The sequence below is a fragment of the Somniosus microcephalus genome, chromosome 2 (genome assembly GCF_052327205.1).
Source record: "Somniosus microcephalus isolate GS21.2 chromosome 2, FLI_Smic_1.0, whole genome shotgun sequence".
In the NCBI taxonomy this organism is placed as follows: Eukaryota; Metazoa; Chordata; class Chondrichthyes; order Squaliformes; family Somniosidae; genus Somniosus; species Somniosus microcephalus.
In genome coordinates, this window is record NC_140988.1 from 340,495,344 (window position 1) to 340,516,284 (window position 20,941).

The window sequence follows — 20,941 nt, forward strand, 5'->3', positions numbered from 1 at the left end:
TCCCTTTTGAAAGCTACGATTGAGTCTGCCTCCACCACTCTCTGGCAGTGCATTCCAGATCCTAACCACTCTGCGTAAAAAGGTTTTTCTTCATGTCGCCTTTGGTTCTTCTGCCAATCACCTTAAATCTGTGTCCTCTGGTTCTTGACCCTTCCGCCAATGGGAACAGTTTCTCTCTACTGTGTCTAGACCCCTCATTATTTTGAACACCTCTATCAAATCTCCTCTCTAAGGAGAACAACCCCAGCTTCTCCAGTCTATCCTCGTAACTGAAGTCCCTCATCCCTGGAACTATTCTTGTAAATCTTTTCTGCACCCTCTCTAAGGCCTTGACATCCTTCCTAAAGTGTGGTGCCCAGAATTGGACACAATCCTCCAGTTGAAGTCGGACCAGTGTTTTATAAAGGTTCATCATAACTTCCTTGCTTTTGTACATTATGCCTCTATTTACTGTATAAACCCCAGGATCCCGTATGCTTGTTTAACTGCTTTCTCAACCTGCCCTGCCAGCTTCAACAATTTGTACACATATACCCCCAGGTCTCTCTGTTCATGCACCCCCTTTAGAATTGTACCTAGTTTATATTGCCTCTCCTCGTTCTTTCTACCAAAATGTATCACTTCGCACTTTTCTGTGTTAAATTTCATCTGCCACTTGTCCGCCCATTCCACCAGTCTATGTCCTCTTGAAGTCTATCACAATCCTCCTCACTGTTCACTACACTTCCAAGTTTTGAGTCATCTGCAAATTTTGAAATTGTGCACTGTACACCCAAGTCCAAGCCATTAACATACATCAAGAAAAGCAGTGGTCCTAGTACCGACCCCTGGGGAACACCACTGTATACCTTCCTCTAGACTGAAAAACAACCGTTCACCGCTACTCTCTGTTTCCTTCACTTAGCCAATTTTATACCCATGCTGCCATTGTTCCTTTTATTCCATGGTTTTCAACTTTGCTGGCAAGCCTACTATGTGGCACTTTATCAAATGCCTTTTGGAAGTCCATGTACACCACATCAACTGCATTGCCCTCATCAACCCGCTCTGTTACCTCATCAAAAACTTAATCAAGTTAGTTAAACACGATTTGCCTTTAGCAAATCTATGCTGTCTTTCCTTAATTAATCCACACTTGTCCCAGTGACTGCTAATTTTGTCCCGGATTATTGTTTCTAAAAGCTTTCCCACTACCGAGGTTAAACTGACTGGCCTGTAATTGCTAGGTTTATCCTTGCACCCTTTTTTGAACAAAGGTGTAACAATTTGCAATTCTCCAGTCCTCTGGCACCACCCCTGGTATCTAAGGAGGATTGGAAGATTATGGCCAGTGCTTCTGCAATTTCTACCTTTACTTCCCTCAGCATCCTAGGATGCATCCCATCTGCTCCTGGTGACTTAACTGCTTTAAGTACAGCCAGCTTTTCTAGTACCTCCTCCTTATCAATTTTTATCCCATCCGTTATCTCAACTACCTCCTCTTTCACAATGACTTTGGCAGCATCTTCTTCCTTGGTAAAGACAGATGCAAAGTACTCATTTAATACTTCAGCCATGACCTCTGTCTCCATGCGTAGGTCTCCTTTTTGGCCCCTATTCGGCTCCACCTCTTGCTACCCGTTTACTATTTATATGCCTATAGAAGACTTTTGGATTCTCTTTTATGTTAGTTGCCAATCTATTCTCATACCCTCTCTTTGCCCCTCTTATTTTCTTTTTCACTTTCCTTCTGAACTTTCTATATTCAGCCTGGTTCTCACTTGTATTCTCAACCTGACATCTGCCATACGGCTCCTTTTTCTGCTTACTCTCTATCTCTTTTGTCATCCAGGGAGCTCTGACTTTAGTTGCCCTACCCTTCCTGCTCGTGGGAATGTATCTCAAATGTACCTGCACCATCTCCTCTTTAAAGGCATCCTAAGTTCGATTACAGTTTTACCTGCCAATCTTTGATTCCAGTTTACCCGGGCCAGATCCATTCTCAACCCATTGAAATTGGTCTTCCTCCAATTAAGTATTTTTACTCTAGATTGCTCCCTGTCCTTTTCCATAGCTAATCTAAACCTTATGATACTATGATCACTGTTCCCGAAATGTTCCCCTACTGACACTTGCTTCACTTGACCCACCTCATTCCCCAGAACCAGATCCAGCAATGCCTCCTTCCTCGTTGGGCCGGACACGTACTGATCAAGAAAGTTCTCTTGAACACACTTCAGAAATTCTTCCCCCTCTCTACCCCTTTACACCATTACTATCCTAGTCTATATTAGGATAGTTGAAGTTCCCCATTATCACTACTCTATAGTTCTTGCACCTCTCTGTAATTTCCCTTCAAATTTGCTCCTTTATATCCTTCCCACTAGTTGGTGGCCTATAGAATACACCTAGTAGTGTAATGGCACCTCTATTGTTTCTGAACTCTAACCAAGTAGGTTCTGTCCTTGACCCCTCCAGGACATCCTCGCTCTTCAGCACTGTAATATTCTCCTTAATCAATATTGCCACCCCACCTCCTTTCCTTCCCTATCTTTCTTGAACACCTTCTATCCAGGAATATTTAGTACCCAATCCTGCCCTTTTTTGAGCCAGCTCTCTGTTATCGCCATGACATCACATTCCCATGTGGCTATTTGCACCTGCAGCTCACCAACCTTATTTACCATGCTTCATGCATTCACACACACGCATTGTAAACCTATCTTGGACCACCTTGTATTTTCTCTTAGTCTGACCCCACTTAATACCGTAGTATTTCTTACTCTAGTGCTATCTGCCTCTCCCAATCCTTTGTGCACCTTGTTTCTCCTTTCTAATAAATACTACATCCTGGTGCACATCCCCCTGCCAAATTAGTTTAATCCCTCCCCAACAACACTAGCAAACCCCCCTGCGAGGATATTGGTCCCAGCCCTGTTGAGGTGCAACCTGTCCGGCCTGTACAGGTCCCACCTCCCCCAGAACCGGTCCCAATGTCCCAGGAATCTAAAGCCCTCCTTCCTGTACCATCTCTCCAGCCACGCAATCATCTGCTCTATTCACCTATTTCTATACTCACTAGCTCGTGGTACTGGGAGTAATCCGGAGATTACTACCTTTGAGGTCCTGCTTTTTAATCTCTTTCCTTGCTCCCAAAATCTGCCTGCAGGCCCTTATCCCTCTTTCTACCTATGGCGTTGATACCGATATGGACCATGATCTCTGGATGTTCACCCTCACCCCTCAGAATGTTCTGCAGTCGTTCAGTGAGATCCTTGACTCTGGTACCAGGGAGGCAACATACCATCCTGGAGTCACGTCTGCGCCCGCAGAAACGCCTGTCTGTTCCCCTACCACTATTGCTTTCCCCATCTTCCTCCTCCCTCCTTGTACAGCTGAGCCATCCGCAGTGCCCGTGGACTTGGCTCTGGCTGTACTCCCCAGAGGAACCATCTCCCTCACCAGTACAATACCGGTTAGAGCGTGAGATGCACTCAGGGGAATCCTGCACTACCTACCTGGTCCTCCTTGTCTGGTAGTCACCCATTCCCTCTCTGCTTGTACACTTACACTGCTGGGTGACCACTTCTTGAAACGTGCTATCCACATAGCTGTCAGCCTCACGGAATCGGGAAGAGGGATTATTCCAGATTCTGGCTAGTAGAAATCCCTGCATATAGTTAGTAAAGCACCAAGATTATATTACTGTCAATCAACCTGAGTGCCCTGATGACAGCTGGCAACAGAGCAGTAAGGATACAAGTTCGATTCCTGGTCCTTGCTGGTTTACCTGGTCTCAGGTACTACAATTAGGCAGTGACACCAGTTGCTGCTCTTAAATAATACGTGTATATGGGGGCAGCTTAAAAGGACTTCCCATAGGTATTATTTTCCCTTAAAATTGTTGAATTTTATTCCCCGCAGTTCAGTGGAGCAAAACTGATGATATGCTTTAGATTATAGTTTCAGCCTGATGTTGACTTTATCAGGTTTTCACTGTAATTGGATGTGGATTACAGACATGTCATGCAAATTCTATCTATACAGATGATACATCCAATTAAGTCTATTTATAAGCAGCCTTTAAGTATCTCTGCTGGTTTACTGCTGGCAGTTCGTGGTGCATCATGGCGGGAATAAACATTCTGCATAGGACTGAGGGAAAACGCAGCGCAGGGGTAAGATGCCAAGAAGTTGAAATTCAGTGTCTGAATTTAGAAAGAAGTATATGTAGAAATAATTAAGTATAGATATTCTGTTTGTATTGACTTTCTACCATTTCCTGTTGCTTCTTACTGCTTTGTTAATGGGGTTGCTTTAAAACAAAGATTAATCATGTTTTTTTTCAAATGCTTAGTAGTTTGGACAATGTTTGAGGAAACGATTAGCGTTGCAGATGTTAACGAATGAACATTTAATGTGCTTGTATGACTTTTCTCTGTCCAATATCAGATGCATTATCCCATTTAAAATAAACAGGTTTACACTTGCATTCAAATGTCAGACAAAGGAATGTCATCATATGAATATATAAGTGCCCGTCGATTAAAATCAGCAACAGTAATTTCTAGCCTCTTAAATCTTCATTTGAAATGATTATTATAGTAAGATGTTAAGTGTTATGTGAACTTAACTATTGACAAGGTTAGCATTTGAAAACATCAATGTTAGCGAATCGGGAAGAGGGATTATTCCAGATTCTGGCTAGTAGAAATCCCTGCATACAGTTAGTAAAGCACCAAGATTATATTACTGTCAATCAACTTGAGTGCCCTGATGACAGCTGGCTAAGACAGAGCATAGCTGAGCCAACCGAGCAGTAAGGATACAAGTTCGATTCCTGGTCCTTGCTGATTTACCTGGTCTCAGGTAATTCAAGAGACAAGTTAGTAACTGATTCAGGCAGGTGAAAATCTGCCCACCTATCCACAGTAGTCCCTTGTAGCATTTCTAATCATCCTGAATCCCATTTGTTGAGAAGAAGCTAATTATTTTTTGAAACCCATTGGGGTTCACTTCAGTGCATAGCTTACATAGTAGTATGATGGTAGAAGACCTTCGGTCCCTCTAATCCACCTAGTCACAATATTCCCTTGGTGCATTTCTAATAACCCTGAATCCCAATTGTTGACAAGAACCTGTCTAGTTCCTTCTTGAAATCTATTAAGACCACCCATGAGCAATTTGTTAGCTCGTTTCAGTAATCAATAAATGCCTCACACCTAATTTGTTGCAATATTTCTGATCTCTTTCTGGGTGTGAACAACCAAAATTAGAGATACAAACCGCAATAAATCAACTCTGACCTTTGGGCAACAAGGAGTCAGGCAGTAAAGAGCTGCAAGAAAGATTAAGAGTACAGGAGAGGAGAAATGGAAAATGAGCTTTTAATCAAGTAAGATGACCCACTGAAGGGGAGTAGCATCGTGTTTTAATTATTTTTAGATTAATACGCAAAGACAAGTTGTACTGATGGTGCTTTTGTCCCTCTCGATGTGACTATTCCAGTGCTCTCCAGGCGGCCTCCCATCTACCGCCCTCCAGGAACTTCAACTCATCCAAACCTTTGCTGCCCATATTCTAACTCGCATCAAGTTCCGTTTACTCATCACCAATGTTCCCTGTAATTATTTTTTGGTGCGCGGGGCCTTTAACTGGCCCATTCAAATTTTCGTACGTGCACGGTTATTTCCATTGAAAATCCGGTGAGCAGCCTGTGTAGGACCTCCAGACTGCAGTGTGGCCGCGGGAACGGTGCCCATCACCCCTGTGTTCGCTGACCTACATTGGCTCCTGGTCCAGCAACAATTCGATTTTAAAATTCTCATCCTTGTTTTCAAATCCCTCTATTGACTTACCCCTCCCTATTTCTGTAACCTCCTCCAGCACTACAACCCTCCGAGATCTCTGCGCTCCTCCAATTCTGGCCTCTTGCGCATCGCTGATTTTAATCACTTCACCATTAGCGCCCGTGCCTTCAGTTGCCAAGGCCCTAAGCTCTGGAATTGCCTCGCTAAGCCTCTCCGCCTCTACCTCTCTCTCCTTCTTTAAGAAGCTCCTTAAAACCTACCTTTTTGACCAAGTTTTTGGACGCCTGCCCTAATATCTCTTTATGTGGCTCGGTGTTTGATAACGCTCCTGTGAAGCGCCTTGGGATGTTTTACTACATTAAAGGTGCTATATACATGCAAGTTGCTGTTGTTGTTGAATCTGATCATCTGTTGACTTGATGGCAGCAACTTGCCAAGGCTCCTTCGACAGCACCTCCCAAACCAGCGACCTCTGCCACCTAGAAGGACAAGGGCAGCAGGCGCACAGGAACTCTACCACCTCCAAGTTCCTCTCCAAGTCTCACACTATCCTGACTTGGAAATATATCACCTTTCCTTCATCGTCGCTGGGTCAAAATCCTGGAACTCCCTACCTAACAGCACTTTGGGAGTACCTCACTACGGACTGCGCCACCTTCTCGAGGGCAATTAGGGATGGGCAATAAATGCTGGCCTTGCCAGCGACGCCCACATCCCGGAACGAATAAAAAAAAATCATGGTGGATCTGTACCTCCACTCCATTTACCTGCTTTTGTTCCATAGTCCTTGATATCCTTAGCTAACAAGAACCTATGGTCAGGCTGCTTTTTGAATACTGTTCAGTCCTAATCATCTAATGATGCAGAGAAAGACGATGAGGCTGATCTGCAGCATCGTGGGGGAGCAAAGTGGCAAATAAAGCAAAGGTGAATCATGTGTTGAGGCACAAAATGGAATCTATGGGAAAGTGGCAGATTGGCGCAAATCCCAATCTCTTAATGGCTGGTGGAGTAAATGTGCTTACACATGAAGCGGCGCAAGGATTGGTATTCCAGGATACCCTCCCCGGAGCCTAGCATTATACCATGTCTGGAAGGAGGAGGCAACCAAACTGCTGTAGGTGGCTTTAAAAGATCCCACGGCACTTTATTGAAGAATGGCAGGGAGCTCTCTGTGTCCAGCCAACATTCATCACTCAACCAACACCACCAAAATAGATTAACTGACCATTAATCTCAGTGCTGTTTGTGGGATCTTGCTGTACACAAATTTGGCAGCCATGTTTGTCTACAAATATTTTTATGGCTGTGAAGTATTTGTAACATCCAGTGCTATATAAATGCAAGAAATGTCTTTATTATTTTTATTTTTATTTCCAAAACGTCCATCCCGTGGCCTATCTGGGGCCAGTTAGAGACAATCTAGTGATTTGAGCTTTTACTCACCAGGAGCTGAGTTGAGACTGCTGAAACTAATTTCACATCGCCCTGTTAGAGCCAGCAAAGAGCAGAGTGTTTTGTTATGTCCGTCGTGCTTGACTAATCTACTGGAATTTTTTGAGGATGTAACTGGTAAAATAGATAAGGGAGAACCAGTGGATGTGGTGTATTTGGACTTTCAGAAGGCTTTCGATAAGGTCCCGCATAAGAGATTAGCGTGCAAAATTAAGGCACATGGGATTGGGGGCAAGGTATTGACTTGGATAGAGAACTGGTTGGCGGATAGAAAGCAAAGAGTTGGAATAAACGGGTCGTTATCCGAGTGTCAGGCAGTGACTAGTGGGGTACCGCAAGGATCGGTCCTAGGACCCCAGCTGTTCACTATATATATTAATGATCTGGACGAGGGAATTGGATGTAATATCTCCAAATTTGCAGACGACACAAAGCTGGGTGGGAGGGTATGCTGTGAGGAGGATGCCGTGAAACTCCAGTACGATTTGGACAGGTTGGGTGATTGGGCAGAAACATGGCAAATGCACTATAATGTGGATAAATGTGAGGTTATCCACTTTGGTGGCAAAAACAGGAAGGCAGATTATTATTTGAATGGCAATAGATTGGGAGATGGGGAAGTGCAAAGAGACCTGGGTGTTCTTGTGCACCAGTCGCTGAAGGTAAGCATGCAGGTGCAGCAGGCGGTTAAGAAGGCAAATGGTATGTTGGCCTTCGTAGCAAGAGGGTTCGAGTACAGGAACAAGGATGTCTTGCTACAGTTGTACAAGGCCTTGGTGAGGCCGCACCTTGCATAATGTGTGCAGTTTTGGTCGCCTTATCTGAGGAAGGACGTTCTTACCATGGAAGGAGTGCAGCGAAGATTCACCAGGCTGATACCTGGGATGGCAGGAATGACGTATGAGGAGAGATTGTGTCGACTGGGCTTATACTCACTGGAGTTTAGAAGATCGAGAGGGGATCTCATCGAAACCTATAAAATTCTGTCAGGCCTGGACAGACTAGATGCAGGAAGGATGTTTCCGATGGCCGGGGAGTCCAGAACCAGGGGTCACAATCTAAGGATAAGGGGTAAGCCATTTAGGACTGAAATGAGGAGGAATTTCTTCACCCAGAGAGTGGTGAACCTGTGGAATTCTCTGCCACAGAGGGCGGTGGAGGCCAGTTCATTAAATATATTCAAGAAGGAGTTGGATATATTTCTTAAGGCTAAAGGGATATGGGGAGAAAGCAGGGACAGGGTACTGAATTTGGATGATCAGCCATGATCGCATTGAATGGCGGAGCAGGCTCGAGGGGCCGAATGGCCTACTCCTCCTATCTTCTATGTTTCTGCTGCATTCGAACCCAGGTTCCTGGGGTATATGGATAATGTGCAAACCTACTGCATTATCCAAAAAAGAGAGATTTGCATTTATATAGCGACTTTCACAACCTCAGGGTGCCCCAAAGCGCTTTACAGCCAATTAAGTACTTTTTAAAGTGTAGTCACTGTTGTAATGTAGGAAATGTGGCAGGCAATTTGCACACAGCAATGCCCCATAACAGCAATGTGATAAATGACAATGTCATCTGTTTTAGTGATGTTGGTTGAGGGATAAATATTGGCTAGGGGGGAGAACTCCCTGGGTCTTCTAATAGTGCTATGGGATCTTTTATATTTACCTGAGAGGGCACACGGGGCCTTGGTTTAACTGAAAGATGGCACCTCCAACAGTGTAGCACTCGCTCAGTATTGTACCCCCCCCCCCCCCGTGTGTTTTAATTTGTTTTTGTTAGCGTTGAGTATGTATCAGGAATTGATTTACTTTTGTTGTACTTCCTTGATACAAGAGGCTCAGCAATTATGATATTTCTGAAGGCTTGCAGACATAATCTCAAGTTGGTTACTTGGAATTTTATGTGCAATATACAAAATGCAGCAGTGATATTCGAATGTCCTTGGTACCTTTTTGCCTTCTGATCATATCCCACATAGTGTTGTTTTTCCCTCTGCAAGCAAGGATTGTGTTCACTTTAGACTTAGCTTTACTTTGTATTTTACTTTGCTATAAAAATTGTTGTTTAACTTGTAATTTTGAATTGTCCTCCATTTTCTTTCACTTCATTTTCTTTGTTGCATTTCAGGGAGCTGAGAAAGAAAGTTTACGGTTGAATTTTGGCATCATCTTCACACCTGGGAGAATGTCACAGGCATCTGGAGGTTTTCTGCTTCCTTTGGGTCCTTTGATGGGACAGAAAAGGGTTTCTCCAGCTGAAACAGAGAGCAGAGAAATTGAGGGCTTCTCAGTGTCAAGTAAGGAGCCACAATACAAAGTTTTTTCTTCATTGACTGCCCATCTGAAGCTAGAACCCCTTGACTAAAGTAGATAGCAATTCTCTTTGTTCCAAAAATAAATAAATATAAGCGCACATCATTTTATTTATTTCAGCTGACCCCCCAGCCCTTCAGAAGAGCTTGGGAATTTCTACTGAATACCCTCATACAATTTTTCCAAGCCTTTCTCAAATTTGTGAGTCATCTATAGAAACATAGAAAAATAGGAGCAGGAGTAGGCCATTCGGCACTTCACGCCTGCTCAGCCATTCAGTATGATCATGGCTGATCCTCTATCTCAATACCATATTCCTGCTCTCTCCCCATACCCTTTGATGCCTTTTGTGTCTAGAAATCTATCTTTCTCCTTCTTAACTATATTCAATGACTTGGCCTCCACAGCCTTCTATACTCGTTATAATTCAGTTGTCTCACCTAGTCATTGTTTTATACCTTTAAAATTCCGCATACCACTTGGAGTAAACCCAGACAGAAATCATACAGTGCTCTGGGTAGAATCCAACTCGAGTACTATCGTCACTTCTGGTTACTAAGGCATAAAGGAAGCTTCCAAAGTCTCAAGACTGTACAGAGAAGGGCCATAAGACAGATGTCTAGTGCCAGAGATCTGTTTGAGGTACGACTAGCAAAACCTGGACTCTCTAGCCATGAAACGAGGCGTTTACTCGAAGTATATAACATACTAAGCAAGTAGAAAAACAGTTGTACCCCAGCTGGGCCATCCTTGGTCCCTCTTAGTTCATGCCTTCACCAACCTGCCTTTGAGAAATCCACACTGACTGGCCTCAATAAACTCACATTCCTCCTAGTGCTTAGTCATTTCATCCAATACTACAGATTCTAGCACTTTACCAACAACTGAAATTAGGCAATCTGGCCTATAATTTGCTGCTTTATCGCTATCTCCTTTTTTTGAAGCAAGTGTCACATTTGTCACCCTCCAATCCTCTACCATTTTCCTTTCCAAGAATTTTAGAAAATTGTAGTCAGCCTTCTTCTGTAGCTTCTCTCAGGATCATCAGATGTATACCATCAAGCTCTGGTGATTGGTCTGCGTTAAGTTTCAGTATCACTTCTCTTGATTAGTAAACTGCTTTCTGTTCTATACGCATTTCTGATACGCAACTCCTCTGTAAAAATTGAGACAAAGTACGCAATTTGTATTCTACAACTATTTGGCCTAGAAATTCAATTTCACCACACCTGTTTTTGGCCGCTAAACGGAAGCCTAAGGCTCCAATATGGCGAGCAGAAAGCATGTGCTTATTACGATCTGGAAGTGCACCGCCCGCCATATTGGTATAGGCACAAAAATAGGTGTCTAGTGTTTGTTCCTGAAACAGGGGTTAGGCCCTTTGCATATTCAAATAATGGGCTTATCGCCTGTTTGAGCCGACCTATGCAAAATTGGGTTGCCCTGAAAGCAGCCGGTGCCGTTCAGGAAAACCAGGTATACATACAGTCTAGCTGGCGGTCCTTAAAGGGGCCGCAGCAGGCTGCCACCAAAAATGTAAGTTTGTAAAAAAAACACTTAACTGAATGTGGAGTGGGATCCTCCCCCACCTCGCCCCTGATTGCTGCCTCGTTATCTCCCCCCACCCCCTGCCCCACGATGGCTTGATCACCCCCCCCCCAACCCAATCGGACCTTGTCCCGATTGACCCTCTCCTGGTTCGCCCCCTTTGAATGCACTCCCTCCTCCTGGTCGCCCTCCATCCTCCCGGTCACCCTCCCTTTACCTTAAATATCTGCTTAATAATGGACCAATAAATATTGCCCTTTATATTTTAGCTAAAATGTTTTAATATTCTCTTAGCTTTCATAATCTCCCTTTATTTGGCTCTTCTATTTCCATTTTACTATTTTTTTCCCCCAATTTTAAACTTGATCTAATCTTCCTATTCAGTCATGAATCCATTCCTTTTCTTTTTCCCTTACTGAAGTATACTTGATTTGTACCCTTACCAGCTCCTGTGCAAATATTTCCTATTGCTGATCTGTGAGTCTGTTAATTTTTCCTTCCATTTAATCTGGGTATGGTCCCTTTTTTATCTCACTATAATTTGCTTTACTTTTCTTTCTCCTTTTCTAGCCTTGCCCTGAACTTAGCTATATTGTGATCACTGCTTCCCAAATGTTCCTCTACTCTTTGGTTGCTAGGGCATCAGCCTTGGCTCAGTGGTAGCACTGTCACCTCTGAGTCAGAAATTTGTGGATTCAAGTCCTATTCTGGAGACTTGAGTACATAATGCAGGCTGACCCGTCAGTGCAGTACTGAGGGAGTACTGCAATGTTGGATCAGCCGTCTTTCGGATGAGCTGTTAAACCAAGGCCCCGTCTGCTCCCTCGGCATAAAAAATCCCACGGCACTATTGGAAGAGGAGCAGGGGAGTTCTACCCAGTGTCCTGGCCAATGTTTATCCCTCAGCCAGCATCACTAAACAGATGATATGGTCATTTATCACCTTGCTGTTTGTGCAACCTTGCTGTGTGTAAATTGGCTGCCGCATTCCCTTATATTACAACAGTGACTACACTTCAAAAAGTACTTCATTGGCTGTAAAGTGCTTTGCGACGGCCTAAGGTCATGAAAGGCACTGCATAAATGCAAGTTCTTCTTTTCATTCTTATTCAACAGGGTGGGGACTAGAAGCATGTCTGGTATTTACTGAAATAAAGGATTTAGATAATTTTCGCTTTCCTTTTCCTTAGGTAAGGAAGAATCATTTCCAAAGACACTTGAATTGCCAGTGACTTCCTCAGCTGAAGCTAAAGTAAGCTTGATGAAAATAATTCCATTTAAACAATGTGTTGAAGGTGAACACTTTGCCTGTCTGCATTGCACATAAGGGTAAGTTTTGTGAGATGCTGTGCCATCAGTGGGGCAGGGTCTTGCAAAATTCACCCGAGAAAGCAATACTCTACTCCTTTAGTGTTTCCCTTCCCCATTTTTCTCTTCTGGCCTCCCTTGGTTGTCATTATTCTGTAGGTGAGTGGCTGGGTGGCTTTTGCCTGTGGTACTCATTAGAAAAATAGGAGGATCTATCTAAATTTAAGGATCTATCCTTGGCCCCCTCCTATTTCTTATCTACATGCTGCCCCTTGGCGACATCATCCAAAAACACGATGTCAGCTTCCACATGTACACTGACGACACCCAGCTCTACCTCACCACCACCTCTCTCGACCTCTCCACTGCCTCTGATTTGTCACACTGCTTGTCCGACACCTTATGAGCAGAAATTTGTCTTCAGTCCCCACCACAAGCTCCGTTCCCTAGCCACCGACTCTATCCCTCTCCCTGGCCACTGCCTGAGGCTGAACCTGACCGTTCGCAACCTTGGCATCCTAGTTAAACCCGAGACCCCATATCTGCTTGATCGCCAAGACTGCCTACTGCCAACACCTTTCTCTGCGCCTGCCTCAGCTTATCTGCTGCTTATTCATGCCTTTGTTACCTCTAGACTTGACTATTCCAATGTTCTCCTGGCCGGCCTCCCATCTTCAACCTTCCACAAACATGAGCGCATCCCTGCTTTCAGATCCCTCTGTGTGGTAAACCACTTTTATCGTTCACTATCGTTACACTATAGTTATCACTGTTATATCGTTACTCTATGGTTATCACTGTTCACACTGTTGTATCACTATACGAGGTCGCCTCTTGTCACGCTGCTATACCTGGGCTGACCACTGCTGACTCCGCCCATGACTCCGCCTACCTGCCCAGGTATAAAGGTAGTCGACTGGCTGGCATTCCTCCTTGTTGTATCCGATCACCCACGAGGGTGGGCTCTGTTATTTAGCCAATAAAAACCTATAGTTACTTTCTTAACTCGTCGCTTTTCATTGGATGAATTGATAGGTATATCAATTTTATTGGCTAAATTTTAAAATGTCGACACTTGAGCAGTCAAACGACCAGCCAGACGCCCAGCTACAACAGCCACAGCCGGCCTGGCTGCGAGCCCTCAGACCACCGTACCTGGACCTAAACCCACAGGCAGCAAACTCAGCCCTCGACTTCGAACACTGGCTGAGCTGCTTCGAAGCCTACCTGGGAGAATCCGGCGTGCCTCAGAAATCCATGCTAAGAGTTCTGAACGCCCAAGTGAGCCCTAAAGTATTTGCACTCATCCGGGACCTTAAAACATACGAGGACGCCATCAACCGGCTGAAAAGACAGTACCAAACCCCGGTAAATTCCATGTATGCCAGACACCTCCTAAGGTCCCGCCCGCAACAGCCAGGAGAGCCCGTGGAGGAATTTTTACGGGTGCTACAAGCACTCGGCAGAGACTGTAACTTTAAAGCGGTAACGGCGGCAGAAAATACTGAAGACAATGTCCGCGATGCCTTTGTGAAAGGCCTGCGGTCCGACTACTCACGGCAAAGACTACTGGAAGCAAGGGACCTCGACCTGGACAAAGCTGCAGCCCTCGCTCTCTCTCTAGAGGTGGCCCATCGGGACCTCGAGGCATACTCGAGGTACTGTAACTTGCGACCTTGGGACCGACCCCGACCGCGATACCCCCCGCAGCAACCCCCCTGGGACCTACCTCCGCGTCGGCGTCCCGGACCCGATCGAGACCGCCACCCCCGGTACCGGCTCCGACATCGGACCCCCGCGATCGGGCCGCCGGCTGCTTCTTCTGCGGCCAGGCGAAACACCCGAGGTCGCGCTGCCCAGCCAGGAACTCTACCTGCTCAAACTGCATGAAGAAAGGCCACTTCGCTAAGGCCTGCAGAGGTGGATCATCAGAGGCCAGCAGTGCCTCATGCGAGCTGTGGGGGCGGCCATCTTCCTTCAAGGCAACAGAGGCCAGCATCCCCACATGTGAGTCATGGGGGCGGCCATCTTTGATACAGGCAACCGACACCAGCAGTGCCTCATGTGAGTTATGGGGGCAGCCATCTTCTCCGCCATTTTGTCCAACCTCGTGGGAGACGCCATTTTACCCACCACGCCCGACCGCCACCGTGCCTCTAGACCCGACTACCGCCTCAACCGCAGACTACAACAACTCGCTCAGCTATACACTAGCCTCCGTCACACTGGACCAGGCCCGCCCGCATCACCTGTCCAAGTCGATGATGGACATCAAAGTAAACGGCCACGCCACGACCTGCCTGTTCGACAGCGGAAGCACGGAGAGCTTCATCCACCCAGACACGGTGAGCCACTACTCCCTCCCTGTCCTGCCAACGCGCAACCGGATCTCGATGGCATCGAGGTCACACGCCACAGACATCAGCGGCTACTGTGTTGTGACCCTGTCGGTTAAGGGTGCGGAGTATAAAAATTTTAAACTCCTCGTCCTGCCCCAGCTATGCGCTGCCGTCCTACTAGGCCGAGACTTCCAATCCCACCTCCAAAGCGTCACGCTAGCATACGGCGGACCCCTCCCCCCACTCACAGTCGACAACCAGCAGATTTTAAACCGCCCACCGCGTAACACCTGCGGCCTATCCACCCTCAAGGTCCCGCCACCTTCCCTGTTCGCTAACCTCACCCCCGACTGCAAACCCGTCGCTGCCAAGAGCAGGCAGTACAGCGCCGGGGACAGAGCTTTCATTAGCTCTGAGGTGCAGCGTCTCCTGAAGGAGGGCATCATCGAGGGGAGCACCAGCCCCTGGCGTGCCCAGGTCGTGGTCGTTAAGACCGGCAATAAAAACCGCCTGGTCATCGACTACAGCCAGACCATAAACAGGTACACCCAGCTGGACGCATACCCCCTTCCCCGCATATCTGATATGGTCAATCAGATTGCGCAGTACCGGGTATTCTCCACCACCGACCTTAAGTCGGCCTATCACCAACTCGCTATCCGCCCTGAGGACCACCAGTATACAGCCTTCGAGGCGAACGGCCGCCTCTACCACTTCCTTAGGGTTCCCTTCGGCGTCACCAACGGGGTTTCGGTCTTCCAAAGGGAGATGGACCGGATGGTTGACCAGAACGGGCTGCACGCCACGTTCCCCTATCTAGATAACGTCACCATCTGCGGCCGCGACCGGCAGGACCACGATAATCTGGAGAGATTCCTCCGTACGGCCCAACGGCTGAACCTCACCTACAATAAGGATAAATGTGTGTTTAACACCTCGCGCCTTGCCATCCTCGGCTGTGTAGTAGAGAACGGAGTCATCGGCCCCGACCCCGAAAGAATGCGCCCCCTCATGGAGCTACCCCTCCCCCACTGTCCAAAGGCACTGAAGAGAACCCTGGGGCTCTTCGCCTACTATGCCCAATGGGTGCCCAATTATGCGGACAAAGCCAGACCCCTCATGAAGTCCACATCCTTCCCCCTTACGGAGGAAGCGTGCGCAGCCTTCTCCCTCATTAAGGGAGACATTGCCAAGGCCACAATGCACGCAGTGGATGAGTCCATCCCCTTCCAAGTCGAGAGCGATGCATCCGACTTCGCCCTAGCCGCCACCCTTAACCAGGAGGGGAGACCGGTGGCCGCCTTCTCAAGGACCCTACAGGGCCCTGAGATCCGACACTCGTCGGTCGAGAAGGAGGCCCAGGTGATTGTGGAGGCGGTACGACGCTGGAGGCACTACCTGGCAGGCAAACGATTTACCCTCCTTACCGACCAACGTTCGGTCGCTTTTATGTTTAATAACAAGCTGAGGGGCAAAATCAAGAATGACAAGATCTTGAGGTGGAGAATCGAGCTCTCCACCTACGATTATGATATCTTGTACCGGCCAGGTAAGCTGAACGAACCCCCCGATGCTCTGTCACGAATTACATGCGCCAGCGCGCAAAGTGATAGACTTCAGACCCTCCACAATGACCTCTGCCACCCCGGGGTCACCAGACTTTACCACTTCATTAAGGCCCGCAACCTGCCCTACTCCATCGAGGAGGTCAGGACCATGACCAGGAACTGCCAGACCTGTGCCGAGTGCAAACCGCACTTCTTTAGGCCGGACAGAGCAAGCCTGATCAAGGCCACCCGCCCCTTCGAGCGCCTGAGCATCGACTTTAAGGGGCCCCTCCCGTCCTCTGACCGTAATGTGTACTTCCTCAACATTGTTGATGAGTACTCCCGTTTCCCCTTTGCCTTCCCCTGCCCAGACATGACCAGTACCACGGTCATTAAATGCCTGAACGACCTCTTCGCCTTGTTCGGGCTCCCAAACTATATACATAGTGACCGGGGCTCCTCCTTCATGAGCGAGGAACTCCGTCAGTTCCTACTAGCGAGAGGTATTGCTGCAAGCAGGACCACCAGCTACAACCCCCGAGGGAACGGCCAGGTGGAAAGAGAGAACGCGACGGTATGGAAGGCCGTCCTCTTAGCCTTAAAGTCTAAGGGCCTCCCAACCTCCCGCTGGCAGGAAGTCCTCCCGGCAGCGCTGCATTCCACCCGGTCACTACTTTGCACTGCCATCAACGCCACCCCCCATGAACGAATGTTTGCTTTCCCCAGGAAGTCGACTACGGGAACCACGCTACCAACCTGGCTGACCTCTCCGGGGCCCGTCTTGCTGCGAAAGCACGTGAGGGCCCATAAAACGGACCCCCTGGTCGAGAGGGTGGACCTCCTGCACGCCAACCCCCAGTACGCCTATGTGGCATACCCAGACGGGCGGGAGGACACAGTCTCCTTACGAGACCTCGCACCCTCGGGCACTCCGGAGACACCACCTTTACCCCCCCCCCCCACCACCCCCCCAATTCCAGCCCAGGTAGACGGCATGCCGGAACCCCACGAGCCTTCGCCGACCACGCAGACACCAGCATTAACACCGGATAATGCAACACCGCCGTTGCGACGATCAGAAAGGCTTACGAGGCCTCCGGACAGACTGACATACCAGAACTGGTCGTACACTTCACCCCGCCGGACTCCAATCTAAACAAGGGGTGAATGTGGTAAACCACTTTTATCGTTCACTATCGTTACACTATAGTTATCACTGTTATATCGTTACTCTATGGTTATCACTGTTCACACTGTTGTATCACTATACGAGGTCGCCTCTTGTCACGCTGCTATACCTGGGCTGACCACTGCTGACTCCGCCCATGACTCCGCCTACCTGCCCAGGTATAAAGGTAGTCGACTGGCTGGCATTCCTCCTTGTTGTATCCGATCACCCACGAGGGTGGGCTCTGTTATTTAGCCAATAAAAACCTATAGTTACTTTCTTAACTCGTCGCTTTTCATTGGATGAATTGATAGGTATATCACTCTGTAACCTCCTCCAGCACTACAACCCTGCAAGATCTCTGCGCTCTTCTAATTCTGGCCTTTTGTTCATCCCCAATTTTAATTGCACCACCATTAGCTGCCTAAGCCCGAAGCTCTGGAAATGCCTCCCTAAACCTCTGTCATCTACCGCTCTCTCCTCCTTCAAGACACTCCTGAAAACCTACCTCTTTGACCAAGCTTTTGTTCACCTGTCCTAATATCTCCTTATGTGGCTCGGTGATAAATTTTGTTTAATAATGCTCCTGTGAAATGTCTTGGGACGTTTTACTATGTTAAAGGTGCTATTGTTGTTGTTCTTGAAGTGGCTATCAGGAGATGCACAGTAGGCTCATGGACCCATGGCTCTAACAATTAAAAAAGCCAACGTATTGCATGTGTAAATATAACATGTTTTGTATCTAGGGCCATTTTTCTTCCTTCTGATTGATTAAGGGTCGGCCAATCACATTTCCATTTTTTTTTACTGAAGGAGGTTAAAAAGCAGGACCTCAAAGGTAGTAATCTCCGGATTACTACCAGTGCCACATGCTAGTGAGTACAGAAATAGGAAGATAGAGCAGATGAATGTGTGGCTGGAGAGATGGTGTAGGAGGGAGGGCTTTAGATTCCTGAGGAATTGGAACCGTTTCTGGGGGAGGTGGGACCTCTACAAGCCAGATGGGTTGCATCTCAACGAGAACGGGACCAATATCCTCGCGGGAGGGTTTGCTAGTGCTGTTGGGGAGGGTTTAAACTAGCTTGGCAGGGGGATGGGAACCTAAGTATAGAGTCAATAGGGAGTGAAGAAAAACTGGAATTGGAAAACAAAAACATAGAAAGTAAATTGGAAGGACAGAGGAATCAAGGGCTAGATAGTAGTCAACAAGGAGGTTTGCCTGTATTAAATGGTATATACTTCAATGCAAGGAGTATAGCGAACAAGGCAGATGAGCTGAGGGCACAGGTAGATACTTGGAACTATGATAATATAGTTATTACAGAGACGTGGCTGAAAGAGGGGCAGGTATGGCAGCTCAACATTCCTGGTTACAGGATTTTCAGACGGGATAGAGAGGGAGGTAAAAAGGGAGGTGGGGTGGTCGCAGTATTGATTAAAGAAACTATTACAGCTGTGAGGAGTGATGATATGTTGGAGAGATCATCAAACGAGGCCATATGGGTCAAATTGAAAAACAAAAAAGGGGAGATCACACTACTGGGAGTGTACTACAGACCCCCCAAACAGTGAAAGGGAGATAGAAGAACAAATATGTAAACAAATTTCTGAGAAGTGCAAAAACTATAGGGCCGTAATAGGGGATTTCAACTACCCCAATATTAACTGGGATAAAATTAGAGTGAAGGGTATAGAAGGTGCGGAATTCCTAAAATGCATCCAGGAGAACTTTTTCAGCCAGTATGTAGCAAGCCCAACAAGGGAAGGGGCAGTTCTGGACTTAGTTTTAGGGAATGAAGCTGGGCAGGTAGAAGGCGTATCAGTGGGGGAGCATTTTGGTGCTAGTGACCATAATTCTGTTAGATTTAAGGTAGTTATGGAAAAGGACAAGGATAGACCAGGAATAAAAATTCTAAATTGGGGAAAAGCAAATTTTGCTAAGCTCAGAGGGGATTTAGCCATAGTGGACTGGAAACAGCTACTTGAAGGTAAATCAGTGTCGGAGCATTGGGAGGCATTCAAGGAGGAGATCCGGAGGGTTCAGACCAAACATGTGCCCTTAAAGAAAAAAGTTGGGACTAACAATCTAGGGCCCCCTGGATGTCTTCTAGAGACATACAGGGTAGGATAAAGAAAAAAAGGGAGGCGTATGACAGATACCGAGGGCTAAATACTCCAGAATCTTTAGAGGAGTACAGAACGTGCAGGGGTGCAATTAAAAATGATATTAGGAAAGCAAAGAGAAATTCTTGGCATGTAAAATCAAGGAAAACCCAAAGATGTTTTATAAATATATTAGAGTAAGAGGATAACTAAAGAAAGGGTAGGACCTATTCGAGATCGTGAGGGTAATCTGTGTGTGGAGGCGGGAGACGTCGGTAGGGTTCTTAATGAATACTTTGCATCTGTTTTCACAAAGGAGAGGGGTGAAGCAGACATTGCTATCGGGGGGAGAAGTGTGAAATATTAGATGAAATAAACCTAGTGAGAGAGGAAGTATTAAGGGGTTTAGCAGCTTTAAAAGTGGATAAATCCCCAGGCCTGGATGAAATGTATCCCAGGCTGTTAAGTGAAGCAAAAGAGGAAATAGCAGAGGCCCTGACCATCATTTTTCAATCCTCTTTTGTTGAAACGGATTCTTTTGCCCTCAATCTGGTTCAGTACAAACACTGAGTCGAATACTGGTTGAGTTCAACAGTTGTCCCGGGAGACTTACTCTGATACAGCACAGTTCTGACTCCAGCAGAGTCTCGACAGGTTCCACCAGAGCAAGTAATCTTTCATACAGAGTACCACATTATTATACTTGCTTTTGAGAAGACATTAACACATCTTACAGTCTGCACCAATCCTGAGCTGGGCACGTACACATTTAAATTGATTTCCTGGCCTGGCAGTTTGAAATAAAGAAGTCACATTTCACTGAATGGTTTATAGTTTAGGAAATATGCGGGTAATGGTTTCACGATCACCTAATCAGTATGGTAATGCGTTTTCTGATCGCCTATTGTCTGTATATCCTCTGCACTCCGCCCTACACTGTTTCCACCAGCAAGGTGTGACATTGTGGGTGCCAGCCATATTAGCAGCCACAGATCAGTTTAGCTTTTCCCGAGTTAACATGATCATCTCTTACAATATGCAAGTGACTCAGCGATGTCGACATTGCACCACCATTTTAGGCTAACAGGATCCTCCATTTTAGATTGACAGGGTCCTTGGCCATGCGAAGCGAGTTGTTACCCTATTTTTGCATTCTATATCCTCATTCCCCCCTTTTATCATTCCATGATAACCATCTAAGGTACCCAGTGATTCTTGGCTTCATCCTACTGGTCCATCTCTATCTTATTGAGTCTATTATACTCCTCCTCCATTAATTCCTTCTCAACTTGCTCCTTTACCATCTCCCTTGCTTCACCCTCTATATTTAGTAATTCAATTTCTTCTTCTGATGATTTCCTTTTTTTTAATA

At 46.6% G+C, this 20,941-nt stretch overlaps 1 protein-coding gene across 10 annotated transcripts in view; it reads left to right on the forward strand.

Moving 5' to 3' along the window:
- ccdc142 (coiled-coil domain containing 142) overlaps window positions 1-20,941 on the forward strand; it is a 221,509-nt gene that overhangs the window by 10,167 nt on the left and 190,401 nt on the right. For 3 of the 10 annotated variants that reach the window (XM_085975439.1, XM_085975440.1, XM_085975436.1), the window contains exons 1-3: window positions 4,060-4,157; window positions 9,372-9,540; window positions 12,295-12,356. In XM_085975439.1, coding sequence (XP_085831565.1) covers window positions 4,107-4,157; window positions 9,372-9,540; window positions 12,295-12,356 — 282 coding nt within the window. In that variant the 5' untranslated portion in view covers window positions 4,060-4,106. Of the gene's footprint in view, window positions 1-4,059; window positions 4,158-9,371; window positions 9,541-12,294; window positions 12,357-20,941 lie in introns of those variants that run through there. The other 7 variants (XM_085975435.1, XM_085975441.1, XM_085975443.1 and 4 more) reach the window with 4 other exon arrangements.